The sequence below is a fragment of the Streptopelia decaocto genome (genome assembly GCF_964273445.1).
Source record: "Streptopelia decaocto genome assembly, chromosome: 1".
Taxonomy (NCBI): domain Eukaryota; kingdom Metazoa; phylum Chordata; class Aves; order Columbiformes; family Columbidae; genus Streptopelia; species Streptopelia decaocto.
The window spans coordinates 75,010,093-75,031,207 of record NC_138663.1 but is presented as its reverse complement, the minus strand read 5'-3'; the positions used below and the strand labels follow the sequence as shown (position 1 = coordinate 75,031,207).

General features: G+C 40.5%; 1 protein-coding gene and 1 long non-coding RNA gene across 3 annotated transcripts in view; one reads left to right on the top strand and one right to left on the bottom strand.

Moving 5' to 3' along the window:
• The window catches only part of SCUBE1 (signal peptide, CUB domain and EGF like domain containing 1), a 205,805-nt gene that overhangs the window by 8,734 nt on the left and 175,956 nt on the right, over positions 1–21,115 (bottom strand). Inside the window, exons 10-17 of the mRNA XM_082051669.1 lie at positions 17,134–17,250; positions 14,243–14,365; positions 11,058–11,177; positions 9,389–9,481; positions 7,735–7,851; positions 5,798–5,956; positions 4,565–4,768; positions 3,000–3,161 (exon numbers count right to left, since the gene is read on the bottom strand). Of these exons, the coding sequence (XP_081907795.1) occupies positions 3,000–3,161; positions 4,565–4,768; positions 5,798–5,956; positions 7,735–7,851; positions 9,389–9,481; positions 11,058–11,177; positions 14,243–14,365; positions 17,134–17,250 (1,095 nt within the window). The remainder of the gene's footprint in view (positions 1–2,999; positions 3,162–4,564; positions 4,769–5,797; positions 5,957–7,734; positions 7,852–9,388; positions 9,482–11,057; positions 11,178–14,242; positions 14,366–17,133; positions 17,251–21,115) is intronic.
• On the top strand, positions 254–6,831 carry LOC309439295. Of its 2 annotated transcripts, none has more exons than XR_014183955.1 (3): positions 254–348; positions 4,270–4,349; positions 5,781–6,831. It is a non-coding gene; the product is annotated as an uncharacterized lncRNA (long non-coding RNA). The 2 variants fall into 2 exon arrangements; XR_014183956.1 differs by having other exon boundaries at positions 314–348; positions 4,247–4,349.

Below are 21,115 nucleotides of genomic sequence, written 5' to 3'. Positions count from 1 at the left end.
GTTCCTGTAACTGCTTCTTAGCTTCCTAAAACATCAACAGTAAATACATCTGGTTTCTTAATAAGCTCTTTGCTATCTATGTTTCTTCTTTTTCTTTTCCTTTTATTGCAAGGGCTCTATTAAGATGTTGTTTGAATACTTTATACTTTCACCAAGTCTTTAATCTGAGAATTTCAAAGCCTTTTGTAGGAAAAAATGAACATTCACACCAAATCTATGGAGGAAGTAATTTTTTTAAATTTTTTTACATCATAGGTATGGAAACAGCAGGTCATGCGATTTACCAGACTGGATGGGACCAGTCCACCACCCTGTCTGTGAGAATAGCTGACACCAGCAGCTTTCCAGGTAGCTGTGACAACTCGTGCTTGTCAGAAGCGCTTCTGCCAGAAAAGGGTGATTTGTGTAAAGCAAAGCACTTTGTGAATGAGTCTACTGACAGACACCAGATAGTTTCAAAACTTGCTCTCCAGGCAGTTTCTGATAGGTGTTCGTTTGGCTTGGTTCTTGCTAGCTTGAATACTTTACTCATTGACAACGTGCCTGAGAATCAGGATGTCAGGTTATTCGAGATTATGATGTTAATGTGTGTCTTCACACCACTCCAGCCTAGGAGACCAGCACTTGGAGATGTTATGTGTGCCCTGAGGTTTCCTAATCCCAATACTTTGTAATTTAGCTTCCTTGAGAACTGAACAGCAGGCAGGAGCAACTGGCTCGAAAACCTGAAAGTTTTGAGAGCTCTAGGTGGGGCTGAGATCTCTTAAGAACCCTGAGACTTGCCTGGAAATACTGGGGGCCTCCAGCATCTTAGATACGTGGTGCTCAGGATAAACCAGAGATCCTGAGCACAAGCAAAGTTCAAGTTCTGTCCCCACGAAAGTCAAACCCCTATGGACAGCTGTGGGATCAGGATCTCTGGGATTTAGTTTTGCTAACATCCCAGCTAGCTGGAATATGTCTGTACAAGCTGGCTGTTGTGACACAGACCTCTGAGAAATAGTATGACCGTTACTAATTTGAAGACAATTCTGATATTGTTTTTGTAGCAAAACTGACCCACCTGGTCTGGTCCAATTGGTCGCTGGACTTTAACATTAAGGCAGTTCATGAAGAGTGGGTTTTGGATCTGGATTTTAGTGTGAAAAATTATGTACTTGTGAAGTGTGGCTTACAGACATCCTTTTAAAGAAGAGGTACAGTTGGGTGTTAATACTGCTAAATAACTGATGCTTGCAGCAGTAATATGTCTCAGTCCTTACCAGTATGTAAGGATAAACTAACTTGCTCCCTTCTTGACTTCTGCATTGAAATTGCCAACAAAATTAATCTGAGGTGATTTCCCTGAGAAATGCCCCAAACAACTTGGTTTCCTAATTGTGTCTTGGCCTTGTACCTGCATGGATCGCATGCAACTTCAGTATCGCAACATCTTATTTGCTTGCAGCTACAACATAGAGAGATCTATGCAACAGGCACTTAAAAGCTCGTTGTATGTGTCTCACCTGTCAGGGTGAGGATTTCTGTCATAGCTTATTTGTTACTACACAGGCATTACTGCTCCAGAAGATATGATGTGAAAATACTATTGATTACAGGTGGTGAGTGCATTTCTAACAAAATCTGTGTTCATCAGAACACACTGTTTCATCACACATGCTGACACATCTTATGGAGGCATTTTGACAAAATCTTTGTCAGGGAGGTTTACAAAGTCCAAAGCATATTCCCTCTTTCCACTTCCGGAGAAAGAGGAAAGGGGAGAGTTGAGCAGAAAAACAGACTGTTGTGATCTGACAACAAACATTTTAAGGCAGATACACTCTACAAAAATAATCAGAAGGGTTTCTCTTTGTTGTCGTGCAGAACAAAAATGCATATGTAAGCCCTGAAACAAAACAGTCTTTTTCCCCTAGTTGTTGTGCTGCTTAGGTCAGTACACTAAATTCAACCTTTATAAACTGAGATTTTAAAAAATTATCTATTCTTGTTGGATTTTGGCTAAATACAAGTCAACATAACAAAGATGCACAAGCATCTCAAGGATTTTTCTGTGATAGTTCCTTCATACAGTAAATCAGCAAAATCTACTGTACATTTGGACTGGAGACACTAGAATTATTTTTTTATTCAGTGGACAGGGAAAAGGCGACAATTTCTTAAGCGTCATTCATTGTGTGCTCTCTCTAGATATCTGTGAAGAAAGCATTAATGTACATCACATGGATGAGTTTTGAAGTTAGAACTTGTGTAGCAGATACAACATTTCTTTCAAAGTCAAATAATGTATCTGCTATAAACTAGATTTTACTTATAAAATAAGGTAAATAAAATAATTAGCAGTTGTGTCTTAAAACCTTGATCAAGTTACAGTAGAAGAATAAACAAAGAACTTCAGAGCACTCTTCTGAAATCAGGTATTATCATAATTATCATCTAATTCATGTATTGTGAAGCTGAGTCAGAGATGCCACATCACTTGCCAATTCACTACAGTGAATTCAAGCAGCGTTGAAACTTGTAGTCATTAGCCCTGAGTCCAGGTTACAGATTCCTGCAGCATAACTATCTCAAAATGATGACTGCTGCCCATTAGGCCAGGTAAACTGCATCCCATACAAAACATTAAATCAGCAAGTTCATTAGACTCACCAATACCAGTCGAAAGTAATCCATCCCTTTGGCTTACAATATACCTGACAAGTCCTTACAAGTCGAGGTATGTCCAGATTCCATACCTGACTTGAAGCGAAGTGTTTTGCTTCACTTGCTCATTTCCATACCATAACTCACATTGCTGCAGCAGGTCTCATCTTCTTGTCGGCAATGTCAGTGGATGGAACAAGCCAAAACATTTTGTGTATTGCTTGTAAGTGCACAGAGATTTCTTCTGTTACCTTTACAAAACAGAAGTGTGGAAGGCTCTCCCCTCTTTTAGCCTCCATGCCTCACAGGCTGTGTGGCAACACCTAATCCTTTTATCATGAAATTAAACTTGCCTCCACATTCTGACACGTTCCGGGCGCCTGCTACTCCCTGTCCATCGTTACTTGGGCAAGGCTCACAGGTAAGTTGACCTTCTGTGTCTTGGTATGTTCCCGGTGAGCAAGGAACGCACTGATTATGCTCTCCGCTATAAAAGGTGCCCGTGCTGCAGGTAACTGAGAAAAGAAAAGGGGAATCTACATAAGGACTTTCATTTTGATCACAGCATTTGCCTTTATATCAAACGTTTAGAAACGATGTATCTCTTTGGCCCCAGTATTACAGTGGCGTATGTTTTGCATATGTTAGTCCAGGATCCTCACCTGATGTAAACAGGCCAATCTCCCTTGTGGTCTACGTCAATTTACATCAGGGTGAAGTCCTTCTTTTACTGTTTAAGCCATTAAATGGCACTGTACTGCACTGAAGTGCCTACCAGACATACATTGTTAATAAAGCTGATGCAGTGTTTTGCAGTTTAATTAAGACAGTGGTGCATAACGTATGGAAAGTGATGTGAGGTTTTATTTTACACTAGATGCATTTATGCGTTGGTTTTATGGAACACAACTGCAAAAAGTCTGTTGCCTGAGATCAGTTTTAGAGATTTCTCTGAGGGCAATGTATCCTGTGTATTATGTTTCTTGGCACTCAAATACCCCAACCGGAAAGCATTTTAAGTACGGATACGAATCCACATGCTTTTCTTGCTGCAACAAAGCATGTAACTGCATTAAATGTTTTTCTCTGCTGGATATATATAGTTAAAATGCATGGGATTCTAGACACTAATAGCAACCATCTTTCAATACTGTTTCTAAATCACTGTTCCTGTATGATAAAAACAGACTCTGAACCAACTCATTAGGGGCAGCTATCAGGTCTGCACTTCGCTATTTCTTCTTGCTTGTAAATCACATGGCGTCCAAAAGATGCTGGAAAAATAGATACGCTGACTTCGAAAAGTTGACTCTAAATGATTAGAAAGCTTGCAGTGCTGAAAGCTGCCAGTAATAGGTTTGGATTAGCACGTTGCCCCCAGTAAAGCCTGATAACCTCGGAAAAGGCTTAAAGAAATTTGGTATTTTACATAAAGTTAAAATAGAATTCTATATTTTTTTTCTTTTTTTATTGGATGTCTTGAGTGTTAAATATAAATATATCCATGGGTCATGGATTATTTGGTGACAAGGAGAATAAGACAGGTTATATGAAACTGAACACACAGCATCTAGGCAAACACCATTTTGTTGTTTTACAGAATTGTAATTATGTTTTCTTAAGATGCTGGGAGCAACTGGGAACTAATTGCCAACATTGCCTTGTGGCAGGCCTTGATACATACCAGCTGACAGCATGAGAATGTATGCATATATATACTGCTTTTGTTTTCTTGCAATCATTCAATGAACTCCCTTTAAAGTCTTACAAACTGCCAGTGGTCCATGCACACATGCTGCATAATATTGATCTAAATCTTCTGTTATTTCATAGATTTGCTGCCCAGCTCACTAGGGACAAGTACATTTTGAATTCTTTGTTTCGGGGCATATAGCTGAATAGAGTTGTTGGGACTTACCGCATTTTCCCTCCTGCAGCACTTGCCCTGTACTGCACGCTTCATGCCCTTCAGTAGCTTTAGCTGGCTTCTGAGCCACTTCATATTCTGTCCCAGAAAACTGAATGTAAAATTGCTGTTTATTAATAGATTTCCTCAATGTTTTGATTGCAGTTTGCAGCTTCTGCTCCATCCTTTTCCGAACACAGTCAATGTTACAGGTGTCTAGATGGGAAATGATAAGAAAACTAGAAGCAATTGAGATTCATGTTTAAAAAGAGGTGCTTCACAAAAAGCTTAGCTTGCATTACACTACGACACCTCTGTTTGCTTCACTGCCTTCTCCATATAAATTGTAGAAGCAGCTCACTATATTCAAAATCAGGCCTTTTAAAGGGCTAAGACAGTACACTGAGGTCCATCAAACTGAGTTTCACAGCCTGTAATAAGTGCAGACTGGGCACTGATATCTTAACTCCAGCATTAAGAAATCTGGTTATACTGAGTGCATGAGCAGAGCACTGTGTGGTACTTCCAGATATGCATTCAGTCTACCACTACTAAGGTTGCTGAATTTTCTCTGCCCATGCTTTACTGAGTTGATTAGGAATAATTCCCACTTCCCTGACCAAAATAGCCAAGTGACACAAAGACAGGTGCTACCTGGCACAATTACTGTCTGAATCACTTGGCTACTGAGGTATTCCTCAGGGTTAAGAAACCTGCCTTCGAGGACTGACATGTTTATAGAATTCAGCCCACGTTTTCTTTGGCTGGATTTTATAGCATAATATTGCATCTCATTAATAACTTGAAGCAATTCTCTTTCTTCCTGAGGCTTGTTATGAAACCATTAATAAAAATGTTTGATTCTCAGACTGAAGTTTCAGCAACTTACATTTAGGAGGATATTTTTATCGTCATAGTTGCAGAACTTCTACCTAATCCTTATACTCACTGTGCATCAATTAGTACTTGTGCTGTTTAAAGAAATCAGACTAAATTGAAGCACATGACTTAACTCGAGGCTTTGAAGGAATTTTGCTGCTGGTTCAATCTATGTTCTTCTGGCTTAATTTCATTCCTGACTCCTTTCAATTAAACCTCTGAAACTCTGAGTTTGGCAAGGCTGTTGAATGAGGCTTATGCTAAAAGGTTTGCATGGCAGCTTGATGAAACAGCATCAAAGAGATTCTAACAACACTCTGAGGAACTGAATTCTGATTTATCTCCACAGACAGATCTTCCACAAACCTGAGACTTCTTCTGACTTCATCTCCACTTCAAACTCTGCGGTGATATGGGACACTTCTTTTGATGGTGACTTGCGGCCTCGGCGTTTTTTCTTGGACGAATCACACTTGAGATTCACGAACGTCACTTGGCAGTTGTCTGTACAAGGGAATTGACCTCCTTTGCATAAGAGAAGCAACACAGAAAAGAAATCAAGTAGCAAAGCAGCAAGTGACAGGCTAATAAGCGATATCTCAGCTGGGTTATCATGAATGCAGTGACAGGCATTATAACATTTCACATGTGTTGTTAGACACCTCCTTCTCTGTGCAATTTTGGGTTTGCTCATTTTGCTAGTGAATGCAGGAGGCAAAAATACAGTGTGGTGGTGCTCAGCTGCACAGTGGTACCTCTAATGCCTATAATTGCCCGTCTCTTTTCTGCATAAGGATTAGCAAGCTCTTTGCAGAAATTAGTTAAGATTAGCAATATTAAATACAGTCATTTGATGGCTAAACAAAGCAAGAGAGCAAATTTTCATAAATTCCTAAGAGTGGCAGGCCTGGGCCTCTAGAAACTACCAGCTGGTACTCTTTCAGCAATGACAACCATCCAATATCAAAAGTTTTAAAAGCCTTTGATTGTGAGGTTATGAAAATACATTGGAAAGCTTTATCTGAGGGGAAATTGTAGAATCATTTAGGCTGAAAACAACCCTTAAGATAATCGAGTCCAGCTGTTAACCTAACACTACCAAGTCTGCCACTAAACCATGTCCCAAAGTGCCACATCTAAATGCCTTTTAAACACCCCCAGGGATGGTGACTCCACCACTTCCCTGGGCAGCCTGTTCCAGTGCCTGACAACCCTTTCCATGAAGAAATTCTTCCTAATATCCAAACTGACCCTTCCCTGGTGCAACTTGAGGCCACTTCCTCTTGTCCTATCACAAGGCAGAGGAACTGAATGCCTTCGTCACTTACGTGTAGCCTTACTGTTAGACCCAGAATTTCAGATGACGTAACACACGTGAAGCAAAGCAAGCAAAGGACAAGGAAATGCATCCAAGAAATATATTCCCACAGTGACCGTATGGACCAAAAAAAGTTTCAACTTCTGTGACTTTAAAAGTTAGTCTGATAATCACTTCTTATTAAAAAAGCAGGAGACGATATATAAGGACAAGGTAAGCATCTTGACAACTGAGACTTGTTTAAAGCCAATACTTAGGAAATTAGAGAGATAAATGTCTAGCTTGCAGGGTAATGATAAAAAATTAGTTCAAATTTTAGAAGTAAAATCTTTAAACCATTATCAATTTTTTAGGACAGCTATTTTTACTCTTCTCTGTTCAGAGCTCATCTATGACTCCTTACGCACTAGTAAAAGTGGTGGTAACACAGATTCACAACAGAAGATGTATCAACAGCAGATGTTTGCTGTAACCTGCTAAATTGCTTTAAGCAACAATATGAGCTGTTGCAATTATATCAATACTATGTATTAAAATATGGCAAATTTTTAGTTAAATGAACTTCAAATATTTTAAGCTGTAGAATTGCATAACAATAACACACAAACACTCTTTAATTGTCCCTGTCGTGATACCAAGGAGATGGAAGACAAGAAATAAATGTCATGAAGATCTGTTAAATATGTATCAGTTTTAAAATTTCATTTGGGGAAACTAAACCAAACCAAATTGACATTGTTTCATATAGCTTTGCATTGGTCATAGCTTTTTGTGTTGGGATATTTCTATCATTACCAATGCCAGCAAAAGGATCAGCTTAATTCCAAACTCATGTACTTTTGAACAAAGAATTCTCAAAGCAACTGGTGACATTTCAGCACTGTTAGATCCAAACCCAGGGCACTATGAAAATAAAATATGCAAATAAGCAAGTAAACAAACAAAAAAATAGAATGCTGTTTACATGTTAGAAGAAAGCACATACCTAAACCAGCTTGCTTCCCAGAATCTTTTGTTTTTTCCTTGCTGCGAGGCCGTAAATGGCACTTTGCATCTTTAATTTTAAAACGAGCTTTCTGCTTGATTGGAGGGGCTAATGAATCTGTTGATGTAAAGTAAAAAGCTGTCATTTGGGACACAGATGAAATGAAATCTAAAACTTATTTTTCAAAACAGACTCCAAGTCTTCTTGCGACACAGAAAAGAGACAGCCCAAGAGTTACACACCTCACACAAGATGAACCATTGCCACAGGTTCATTTTTGTACATAAGCACTTTTAAGCCTATAAGGATCACTGAATTTGCTGGTATTGCACACACTCTGCACATGCACTTTCCCTCCAGCAGGCCTGCACATCGTGGTGGAATTTGGGTGAATTTGTCTCTTACTATGAAAAAGGTTAAATCCTACCTTTTGTTTTTTCTGACTCTGTGTCTGTGACTTCCCATGTTACTTGGCTGTAGTTCTGCCCTTGCTAATGCCAACCAGGAATAAGATTAATTTAGTGGAGCTATGCTGTTGGCAGTTGAAAACCATCCAAAGGAAACTTCTTTATTTGACTGCAATCCATGACTTGCAAGATTTATTCTTCAGCTTTCAATCCAAGCCAGTTATGCCTGTGACTTTAAAGGCTGTTATACAGCCATGCACTGCTTAGAAAATGTAGCTGCTGGCTGACTTCCCCACAAAATCCATGGTGGATAAGGCTAGGCCTGGCTCATCACTTGCCAGCTGCTGGGGGCTGACCATGGGACCCGGAGCAGGTGGAGGGTGGTCACAAGTAAGTGCCACAATGTGGGTCCCTCCTTCCTTGGGAGGGCCTTGCTGAGCCAGGACTACAGAGGTAGCCTGCCCCTGTGCCACTGGCAGACGCATCTGCTGCCGTGCTACCTCACTCCACAGCATTGCACCTCCTAATGCATTCCAAATATGTAAGAAATATGTGGTTAGAGAACTGGCAAATTGGAGAGAAGTACAGCAGGTAATGATACGCAAAGTGGGCTGATGCTTCCCACTGCTGGATGCTGTTACAGCTGCTTCTAATTTTGCCAGACTTCAACCATTTTGACCTGAACTTTTAATGCTGACTATCAGCTTTAAGATGTCTCTGCAAAAATAATCCAACCATTTCTGAGAACAAGATGAACGAAACACAGCATGTGCTTATGAAAGTCTCATAATCTTTTCATTGGGAATCCCCAGTAGGAGGATCTGTGCTCCTATGGAAGGATGTGGCGGGTGAAGGCTGGGACCCACTGTACCCTTCTGCTACTGAGGGGCCCCTCCAGCTCACTTCCAAGTCTGGGAAGAAATGCCATTTTTATATGCTTGATATTGCCTCTCTGGACTATGGAAAGTAAACAATTCTAAGTATTTGTCCTTACGAAATATATGTCAAACCTCCACCACTCCTGTACTGACCTACCAGTGCTGGGCTGAAGTGCAATTAAGCATGCTCCAGACGTCAAGGAGAGGCTGCAGAAAAGCGAGCGTGTGCATCATGAAATACAAGCTACCTTGATTCTGGCCTCACGTAACCCGAGAGCAGCGTGTCTTGCGGCTCCCAAATGGTCTTGGGGATGTCATCACCAACTCCTAGATGTCATGTCACGGCCCGGCGAGCAGGAGGGCACCTACCTGTGCAGCTGGGCAGGGTCGCGTTGCGTTTCTGCTGGGCCTTGCCTTGCTGGATGGGAACGCCACAGCTCAGCGTGTAGCTGTTCTCTGAATCTGTGGGGCAGAGCGCAGGGTCAGCACATGCCCAACAGCCTCACAAAGCATCTGCTCCGCTCATAACCACCAGCATTAATGTTCGGTGCTTGAACAAACTTATTAATACTGCTAAATAAGGAGACATTTTAAGTGCTGAACATGGATTTTAAATGGCTGAAGTAGTTTGCCAAAGGCTACTGTTTCACAGTGTTGACTAAAAGTTTTGTTTCTTCCAGCACTGAAATGTTACATGTTATAAACAATTTGGCATGAGGTTAGCTCAAAACAATTCCATGATATTTTGTGCTTGTCCATGGCAGAGTCCTTGTGCTCTGATCATCTCTCTAATTTAAAAAATAAACCATCTACTTTAGTAATAATTTTAGCTTCAGACTCTGGCAGAATTTATTGGCAGAAACAAAAATAGCATACTTAGAACCATAACAAGGTTTACATACTGCACAGATAAAACTGTACATTGGTGCATGTAAATTAGATAAATACATGGTTCCAGCAATCTCTGCTAAACTGAAAATAAAGTGTGAACAGCTCTACTGAAACAAATGCCAGAACTAACATGAAAAGTAGACACTCTGGTGGAAAATAATCCTGTGTCAGAACCAGAACTAAAAAAACCCAGCAACCCCCTTGCCCCACCTGCCCCGCAAAACTGGTGCATATGAAAATTACCTGTAGCAAATTATAAGAAAAACAGGGAGTTTCTATAAACAACAATGCTGGAGTTTCTATAAATGAGTCAGCTGAATTATTATCAACAAAATTTATGAAAAACCAGCAACTGCCAGCACTGTATGCAGAGAGATGTTTTTTCTATACAGCCTCCTGAGACAGAGTTAGTTGTATCCGTTTGGTATGAGACAGTAAGACAGGTTTAAAGCTGTTGCTAGGTTATCTTTTACTCCACTGGCTGAGCTGATGGATGTTTTATGCTGTCCTGGCTGGTGTGGGAGCTGGATTATGTGCCGTGGCAGCCACAGCACTAAATTGCCCAGCAGGTCCCACTCCTCCCCTCCTGCCCCTGCCTCACATTGTGCTCACTCAGGGGAACCGTCCTCTTTGGGACTCGTTTCTAGTCCTGCTCAATCACACAATTACAGAGTATTTCAGGCCATGCTGCTGCATCCATCATTTTAAGCCGGTTCTTGGCTGAGCACAGGTGACTCTACTAATATTGAAAAACATGTTCCTAAAAATTAGCAGGAATTCACTGAAATCAGCTGTTCGTTTTTTTCCCACACTTTTGACATAGCAATTCAATATACTATTTTTTTTTCTTTTGGACCACCTTGTTAAGGTAGATGTGTGTCTCAGGTTTTTGTTAGAATTTCTCCACCCCACCAACAACACCTCAAATTAAACTACGACGGGCCACACCTCTAATGTAACTGACAATCAGCTCTTCTTGTATTTAGTGATGTGCAGGTCTGGCCCAATTTAATTTATAACGATGGTTTTGATCATTTAGAGTTGTCCATAAGAAAAGACTGAATGCAAAATTATGAATACATTAGCAGAAAAAAAAAATTAATCAAGTCACATTCCAGACTCAGAAGGACAAATACTTTGTACAAACCTGGAACAAAAAGAGTATTGTATGGGCATGACAGGAAGCAAGTCTCTATGCCTCCTGTCTTACTACACACTAGCTGAGCCTTGGGAGCTGGTTTTGCATTCGGGAGACATTTCACCATCTCTGAGGAGGAAAAAAAAAAGAGAGAAATGAAAACAAATCAGACACTGCTCAACCCAGAACCCAGTACATTAACCAGTACATCCACTTGCACACAGTGGTGAGGAAAAGTGTAAATGGCGACAAAGCAAAATCACAGGCTCAGACATTGCTGAAATAAGAGCATATTAGAGAGAGAACATCTGGATCTTGAGCTTGGACTTGAAAATGAAACTCCTTCACATTTTTAGACCTAAACTCTAGATCTAGATAGGATCCCTTCTATCCTTCACTTTGGTGTTAGGAGATACAGACTGCCCTAGCTTATTGAACTATTTGGTATACTCCTTGTAGAACTTATTTAGAAACTGTTTATATAGAACTTGATTAGCGTAACACTGCATAAGTAAGAAATATTGCAGCTCATGTGATGGAAATATCCAGCTTCTCCTCTTGGCTTCATGGCAGGATGAAGACCGACTATCCTGCAGATCTCACTGTGTTTTAACTGAAACTATATGTTGTTATGAACAACTATAAGTTGTTATGAATTGTTGGACCAATCTCTGTACTTCACTCTAAGATGACGGTACGCCACTTATTTACTTATGTCCATTTGTTTTAATTGGACATTTTTTGAGATTGAAGTGTTTACATCTTTCTGCACACAAACAATGAGGTTCACTCTTGGCTGCAGGCAGCAGGGGCCATCGCTACCTGCACTGAGGCAGCCTCATGGCTTCCCTCCTTCCCCCTGGGATTTAATCTCTGCACTGACTGTTGGCCAAGTGCAGCTGGGCACCACTTCAAGCAGGTATTTCACACTGCATCAGCTGGTTAAATCTAAACCAGGTGTCTGTAGAGCAGTTCTTGCTTCAGCTCTGTAAAAACACCTGTTCAGGTACAGATTTTTTTTCTCTGACTGTTCTTTGGTCCTTCTCCTAAACTTGCTCACCTTACAAGATGGACTTGGCTGACTCTTGTTTTGCTCACGGCTGACTGCACTACTGCAAATGTCATTTTTCCTACCCCTCAGCTCACCACTGAACCACATCAAAGTAAGGGGGAGATCAGAGCTGCAGCATCCAAGTCCAGTATGAAGTAGCCAGACTGGTTTGGGTCCACCAGGGTCTGGAAAAAACCTAGTAAACTGGGATGAAATAGGGCAATTAAAGTGTGGTGGGTTGAATGAGCCCTGCCTGGCTTGGCTTGAGTGCAGAGCAAGGGTCCCAGGACCTACCAGCTAGTTTGTGTTCCTGGCCTCACTGCTTGTTAAATATAAATGTGTACAAGTCCCTTAAACACACCTGATGTTCACATCTCAAATATGGGAACAATTGTCGTCCGCTTACCTCCCTCCTAAGGCCTTTTATATTGCTTTGGTGATGTTTTTAAATAAATTATTTCTTTGGACTTAGGAGACAACAGAAGCTCGGTGTCCTTACTGAGCAAAAGAGGATTATGTTACTGCAAATGTCTCCAAATCATATGCCATTCAGGAGCATTGGATATCATTCTCCTCCTTTTTATTGTGCTTTTATAACAATGTATAATGCAGTTTCCTCTAAACAATGTTGGTAATAAAGGCAGGCGATCAGCAGGGAGATGACACTCATTTCAAGCCTCATTAAATTAATCAAATAAAACAGTGTATATCAATAGAGAAGGGTTTTCTATTTTTCATCTTCCAACTGAGTATTACAAATAATGAAGAGAAATTTACAACTAGGAAAATACTTTCAATACAGCTTCTTATCATGGGAACAGCACACTTAGGAGGCTGAGAGGGAATACAGCACAAAACTTCTGTGATCTAACTATATACCAGATCTCAAAAAATGTTAGTCCCTGCTGTTAAATTTACAAACTCCTTTCCAGAGGCCTAAGTGGTACATTGCAAGGGAAACCTAGTATATAACTAAAAAATCCAGAGTTAACCATTTCTTACTCCTATAGTACTTAGTCCTCTATATACCAGTGAAGGTAGTATACATCAAGGTAAGTGGGAAAAATGAGGTACTCAGTTGTGGTTAGGAAGAAAGTCAGTGGCAAAAGCTGAAACCCAACCCGAGACACTCACCTCCCACCCTGTCCCACCTTGGTTATGAAGTGCTTTCTGTACTGCTGTATCCAGGTAAGTGAAAAAAAGCTGTAATTGCATAATCATCCAAGAGGCCAGCGCAGTGCTCTCTACTATAGAGTACAGTGCTTTCCCTCAGTATGTGCAGAAACTCCCTGAAGTAAGGTTCCCCCATTTATTCTTCTGTCTCGCTCCCAGTTAGGTGTTAGACATTAGACCCAAATGTATTTATGAGAAGTTATTTGTGGTCAAAAAAATCCCAACAACCCAGAAACAAAAACCCCACAACCTAAATTTGACTATGAAAGACCTAAGGGATGCCGGTCCCCTTAAAACCATGAAAACAGAATTAAAATCTCACAGAAAATACTTCGAGTGGCTGTGGCTGTGGCTGTTTGCAGTGCTTCAAATGAGAACCCAGAAAAAAAAAGCCATTTACTTAAAGGATACGAAAATTCAGATCTGCCACAAAGTAAGTGAAACCAGCAGCCAATGCCATAATTCTAGTGGTCTCAGGATTTGTGCTCATTGCAATTAATAGTTCTAACACTGGTAGTGTCAGCACTTAATATTAAGCAGGATACCTTTGGAGATAACTTGGAAAACTGGGGTATGGTGTTGTCACTGTAGACATCAACCTGAATACTTAAATTAGCCTTAGCGGGAGATGAAGTTACAGCTGAGGTCATAGAGATGGACAATGGAGACATATAGGATAAAACTATAAAATACATAAAATAATAAGACTTAGATTTGTGTAAATGGAATTATGAAAAATTTAAAAAAATCAACACAAAATCCAACATATTGCCCATTCTCTAATCCACCTGCAGTTATATCCTGCCCACGGACCCCCAATAAGATCAGGTGTTATGTGAGTTTATAAAATGAATTTGGGGATCTGTGTTGTGCAAATGCAGCATCCCTCAGACAAAACCATGGGCTTTTCCACCTCCTGGAGAACAGGAGCGTCACCACAGTCATTCCTGAGTCAGACTCCCACACTTACCAACGCAGTCCTTTTTATTCCAGTGCAGTTTCTTTCCTGGTGGACAGACACACTCATAGCTCCCCATTGTATTAAGACAACCATAGTCGCAGCTACCATTGCTGATGCTGCATTCATCAATATCTGAAATGTAATTAAAGTTAAGAGTATTAACCATAGGTACGCATGTATACTGTGCATTAAGATACTATGTGCATAAGTATACATTTGTACTATACCTTTTCTATTTAAGTCTATATAAATACGTATAAATGCATGCAATACATCAAACAATTTTAGTGCATAGTGAGTGTTATTTGTCCTTAGACACATGTATACCTCCTACTGTTTCAAGGATTTATGCATACAATACAATTTACTTGCCAGGACTAGTTACAATGAAATTCTTGGGAGTACTCACAAGATACAAAACATACAACGACTCTGCAGCATCTGGACAATTATGTATATTGCATTATATGGAAAAATGTCAAAGGCATAAACATCTGTGAGATTAGATCACTTTTGCGTAACAGGAAGAGAAATCTCCCATTGCGATTCACAGAGTTTGCTTTTAGAAATTATTCAGATGAAGGAGGAAACTCTATGTCTGATAGAAACCTAGCAGCTGAAGTGTAGTTTGTTAGTCTTCTGCTCCTCAAAAACGAAAGGTAAAAGCTTGCAAGAAGGCAAAGCAATTTATGGATATGTTATCACTGATACTTCACATAAAGTCTTCCAACTTTAGATCCATTGGAAAAGTATTTAGCCAATATGAGGCATTACCTTTTCAGTCAGTGCAATCAGTATTTATATGCTTATGCGGAAATGGCCAATCTCTCATCCCGCTCCTCCCACCACCAGGAAGGATGTTCATCCATCATGCTCAACAGGAGTTGTGCTGCCACAATACTCCTCTGGATCATGCTCAGGCACATTTGGAACACTAGATGGCATAGGCCAAAACTGTCAGTGGCGCTAGCAAACCAACAGTTGCGCACTGCTGCTAGAAACTAATTTACTAGTTTAGCCATAACCTAAAAGACATTATTATGAGCCACAGCCTCATTATTTTAGGCACTGCATTACCCTCAACAAATGGTTTCTGCTCTTTGAATGCAGCTACCTGCCTGCTTGTTAAAACGGTAGCATTACTGTAATAGACTTTCCTGAGGCATGTAGGTTGTACCATTTGACATATGCACATATAAGCTAGAATGACACCAAGTCAACATGACATACACTGAATTACTAATACCCTGGCTTAAAGATAAGCCTCAAAATGTAACTGCGGAAGGAAAGTTGTCACTTAATGCAATCTTAAGGGAGGTCTGGCCTTCAAGGCTCACAGGGTGAGTGTCTAACTCCCTTTCCAAAGCAAGGCTGAGCCCAGGCTTGAGCTCCAACTGCCATGTGCTTGGCACCACGTGAATCCATACGGTCTGCAGGAACATAGTCTGAGTTCGAGCCAGTTCTCCCCAGGCATCAGTTTTGCAGCCCAGTGTCCTAATCTGAAGCTAGAGGGTGAGGTACATACCACGATGTCTGTTCCACAAATTAAGAGTCGTTAAGGTCCAACACTGTTCTCAGTAATTCCTCTAACATACTTTGGCTGGGCTAAGTCTGACCTAGATCAGAACCTGGCCTGAATACATGGATTTTGTGGGTTTAAAGTTGGGGCTTTGTTTATAGCTTGATGCAAGCTTTACTTAGCTTGTACCTTGAATAACTGGAATAATTAAATAATTATATATTAACTATCTTTTAACTGAACAAAACCATTTAGTTTTACATTTAAAAATAGCATGGAGAGCTTCTTTTGTGTCAGTATTATCTAACAAGTAATTTAGATTCACGGCTTTTGGGTTTTATTATAGTTTTCTCTTGTCACTTTTGTTTGTGTGATGCTGACCTGATTGGTTAAAAACATAATTTGGACTTAATACACCCAACAAATCCCCCCCTAAAACCCCTTTGCTCTCCTTTGACCAGCATTCTGAACGTGATCAAAACCTACCCCACTTATTAAACGTTTAGGCAGGAGACCGCAGCAACACCTGGGGGCGTCAGCCAGGTCGGTGGCAGGCAGTCTCGTACTGTGACATCCCTGGCAAACACTGGGACTTAATTTGAGTACTCCGAAATTCTCCTGCCTTGATCAAGTAGAAGTTGAACCTCTAATTTAGTCATTGTGGTAATACCGCCCTATGAGGCACTTAAAAAATATCTCTCTCTTGGATAACCAAACATTACTGCACCAATTCTTTCCAGTTATGCCAGAAAGGCTGAAGAGCTAAGGCAGCTCCACAGAAGATGTGAACAAGGTACGCTACAGCCTTCTGTTACCAGTTTCACAGGCAGTTTATGTCACAGTCTGGTAAGGACAAACACCAACTGAGCCAAAATTCGTAAATTTTGTAAAACTGACATCCTCCTCCTATTCTCTTTGCTGCTCATCACTTGAAGCCTTCCTTCTGTAAACACAACTGTGACTAACCTCACTCCTGTGGAGGTACCCTGCACTTGTGAGCTCTGTCAGGACGCTTACCCTGAGCAGCGCGATGAGTCCCAGCCAGCAGGCTGCTTCGCAATGGTTGCAGCAGAACAGCTGCATTCCTGCAGCAGTGGCTGCAAGTGCTGCAGCTGCAGGCTCCTCATCTGTACTGAGGCTGCTAGGTACCACCAGCAAAAGATGCAAGGACATTTTTATTTATGTCTGCCTCCTGGGAATGCTTCAGCAAATTTGAGATGCTGACATTTCAGTCACACCCAGCTCATGCTACTTTAGCTTTATTTTAACTTCATTGGTTTATCTTCTTCAGTTCTACAATCTTCAGCTAACAAATGTGTGACTCAGTAAACAGTTCACAAAGCAAACAAGCAAATGGGTAAGCAAAATTCAGTTTCCAAACCTCCACAGTGCGTCAGTCCGTACAAGGTGTAGCCTTTATGGCAGAGACATTCAAAGCTTCCAGGGTAGTTGATGCAGGTGTGATCACAGGTCCTTTCGAAGGAACACTCATCTATATCTGAATTCATAGAAAAAGCGTTAAGAAATTAGAATTCAGTTAAAGTGAATTGCTGGAATTTCACATTCAGTTGCAACATCTTGTTACTGATAAACTAGCAGACATCACCCCAGGTAAAACTTGAAGAAAACATCAGCCTCATTCCTCTAATGCCTTATAAAGAAAGGACTTGTAGGTACATGGAAAAAGGTAAGAAAAGATAATTTAAGAAAAAACATGAAGACCGTATTATGAATGTTCACCATTAGATGGCAACCTTTAACTTCTGATCATATTTTCCCACCAGGGCTGTGGGGGTATTAAGGTTTTGGGGGGCCAGTGATACAATGGAAAAAAGTTTTGGGTTGAATCAAATCATTCCCTCTTTCACTGACCATTCCTCTGACATCTCAGCCCCCAGGACACGGGAGTCACTTGCAGAATTCTGCTCTGCCTAAGCAAGACTGTACAGACACACGCACAACTACCAAGGGGAAGGCAAAATACCACCAGAGAATAAGCTGGGAATGGATGGGCTGCACCTCAGACACAGGAAATCGCAGTTCAAAGTCCACATTCTATTAACACCTAATGCAAGAAAATTTGACCTCTTACCCTTAAAAAAGTCAGGCATCTCTAATTATCACTGCTCACTAATGTGAAACCCTTATTTACACAGTCTCTTCCATCCAGCAGCCTATGAAGAAAGCAATCAACAGCACATTGCTGATAGTACTAAGGTTTTGCTGAGCAGGGCGACATAAAGGGTTATTTGACAGCAGTCATCACAGAATGGATGTGCTGAAAACCATTACATTAAAGGTACTTTAAATAGCACTGTTTGCAAAATAACAGCAGTTTTGAGTGAATTTTATCCTCAGACATTTGGTTTTCCTAGAATCCTCTTCAGTGACTAATTTCTTCTGTTGAAAGGTCACAGAAATTAATCCAATGGCATTATTTAAGAGAGGTAATTTGAACAAAAATCACATTCCTCTAATATTTCGGAGATATAAATGAATGGAACAGTATAACAGTATTCCTTTAACAGTATAACAGTATTCCTTTAATAGCTTGCACACTTTCTAGAGTTGCTTATTAAGAGGTGCCTGAGCAGCACCATTGCTGTGTAACTTGGACTTTGATGTTGTACATGCTTAGAAAGATGTGGGTGATTGAAAAACACGGACATTCACAAATACTTAAGGATGTGCTACCCAATTCCTATATTCAAGGACTATTTATACACTTTGAGGTTTAATGAAATATTCTAGGTCTCATTGTGCTATTATAAATGCAAATACTTAACTTAAAGAAATATAAAATTAAGATTTTGTGCATGTGTACACAAACCCCAAATCTGTGTGAGAGTTTATGCACAAATTTAGAATGTTGTAAAACAGCTATATTTTATATGACCTCCAATTTTAAGTATTTTAAAACATTCAAACTAAAGAGAATTCACAATGTGGGAAGCAACTGCTTGGGCAAATGCATAACACAAAATGAAATACACATGATGACCAAAAATGTATGCATCTCTTTTTATGTGTGCATCACAATCACTTGTTCTTTCTACATCTATTTCCTTTTGAATGCATTTTCTTATGCCTTTTAAGATATCATTATTTGAGTTCTGAAAGCAATTTCTTTTTAAGGTTTCCTTTACGCTCTTGGAAGCATGCAGTTTTTGAATACACAGAAATTGCAAACTGTTTTAGTTTTCTTTAAGTAAATACATAAAGCAAAATGATTTGGGAATGAACACAGCAGTTACACTTTTAAAGGATTTTTAATACATTAGAAGCCAAATCTTCCATCATGGTTTCATTCATGTGTAATCTCGCTCACTATAAGGTATTGCAGGAAATTTACAAAAGCAGTTCATTTTCTGGCCTCTGACTTACCTTGGAAGGCTCTTTTTCAAAATCATTTCATATTTCTCAAGAGCGACCTTATTATGCACTACTTTAGTCACTGGGGTTTATGCATTGCTTTCACACGCGCTGCTTGGTGTTGTTACATACTACGGCTTAGGCCTTTGCAGGTTTTTCTTCGCATTAAGAAGGATGCACACCCCTCTTTGCCCGTGGAAACAACAGGCTACCTAATAATATGACCAGTCATCTGCTTGCCAACTAACAGGCACTCAAAATGGACAAATGCATTTCTTTTACATGCAGTATCAGCTACTCATAAACTTACGTGGCTTACACTGGCTGGCAGAGATGCTGAAACAAACACTTTTATTATAACACAAAGGCTCCTATTAAAAGCTTTTTCACCCCCCATCCCACCTCCTGCTGCTATTCTCATAAATTCAACCTCTGCTGAATTCAGCGTCTTGCCTTGGCTGAGGGAAGGCAGAAAAGCCTCCACGCAGGTTTTTCCTCACTGAACCAGCAGCCCCTCGCCCCCTCTTTGGCTGCCTGGGGAGGGCAGGGCCGGGCGCTGCCCCAGGGCCCCGGCTCCCTGCAGCGTCTGCCGGCACAATCACCAGTCCCCTGAGGAATTCATCACTGGTCATAGAAAAGGGAAAAATATGCACCATGTACTCTCCACTAAAATAAACCGCTGGTGTGATGGAGGATGCTGAAATCCTCTTGAGCCTTTTTTTTCTTTTAAACTCTGAAATCTGTGTTCTGGGCGCTGTTATCACCTGGCTCCCAGAAACTTTGAAGTTGGCCCTCACTCTTTCGTGGTGCTCCACAATACTTCTCCATATTTACCCTGAAAGGATGTGCTTATTTCCCACCACCCTCACGACACAGGTTTCTCTCGTAAGAGACTAAGGAGCCAGGAGTTACACCTGGTATTCACCTTGCCAGCCCCAGGCTTCCAATCTGGCTTACCACACAACTGGGAATGAACGTGGGTACCAAAATCTTGCCTCTTCCGTTCAAACAACACTACATGATCTGGTATATCTACTGAAGAGAAGCCCAAACATACAAAAGCAGAGATGTGGCTGGTTACAGCTAGAGAACTGAGAGCAAATAATTTCTCTTTTGGTTTTGTGGTTAACCCCCACGTCCAACTACATGTACCCAAACCCACATACACACTCAAAAATGTATACATTTTTCTATTGGGCTGCTCTGAATTTCCCCACTCCCACATACCAAAATAAATACTGAGAAATGAACTTTCTGTGTCTGTGGCACTCTTAAAATAATTTAAAGTTATTTAAATTAAGTTTTTGAACTGTTTTAACATGAAAAGTCAAAATGTTTTGTTTTCGAGGAACTGCAGTGGAGAACTTCAACTTGAAGTTTCTAGTCTATTTTTAGTTGAATTTGGCATGAATTCACAAATAGTCCAAGCTGTTTCAGAACATTTCAGATTTTCTAATGCACTTACTTGACATCAAACACATTCTTTTTACTTTCACTTAGTCAAAAATTCATATCACATTCACCACTGTAATCAGCATATGGGATTGTGTCATTTCAGCATATTAAGAGACATCTTCAGAGCTTAACTCTTTGAAGCTTACAGGAACTATGGGGCTAAATTCATCTCTGCTAGTACACGATCAGTTCCCTGCCTGAGGCAAGTTTTTTTTTAGGATTACTAACGGTAGCATATAAATTCTAAGATGAGGACCACCCTACTTCACAGCAGATGACCCAGTGGAAGTGCCAAGTTCAGAGGTTGGAACAGGTGACCTCCAGGGGTCCCTTCCAACCTCCATCACTTATTCACATTCATGCTGGCAGTCCCAGTCCTCTCTTTATGGTGTCCTGTGCTGCTGAGAGCCCTCTCCTTCCAGCCACTGTTTCCAAGGCATCATCTAAGGCGGAATAAAGTCCAACATCTCTTCTATCAATCTACGTTCTCGTCTTCAAAGAGAATGTTCAAGTAGTGGGAGCACCCCTTTATTTTT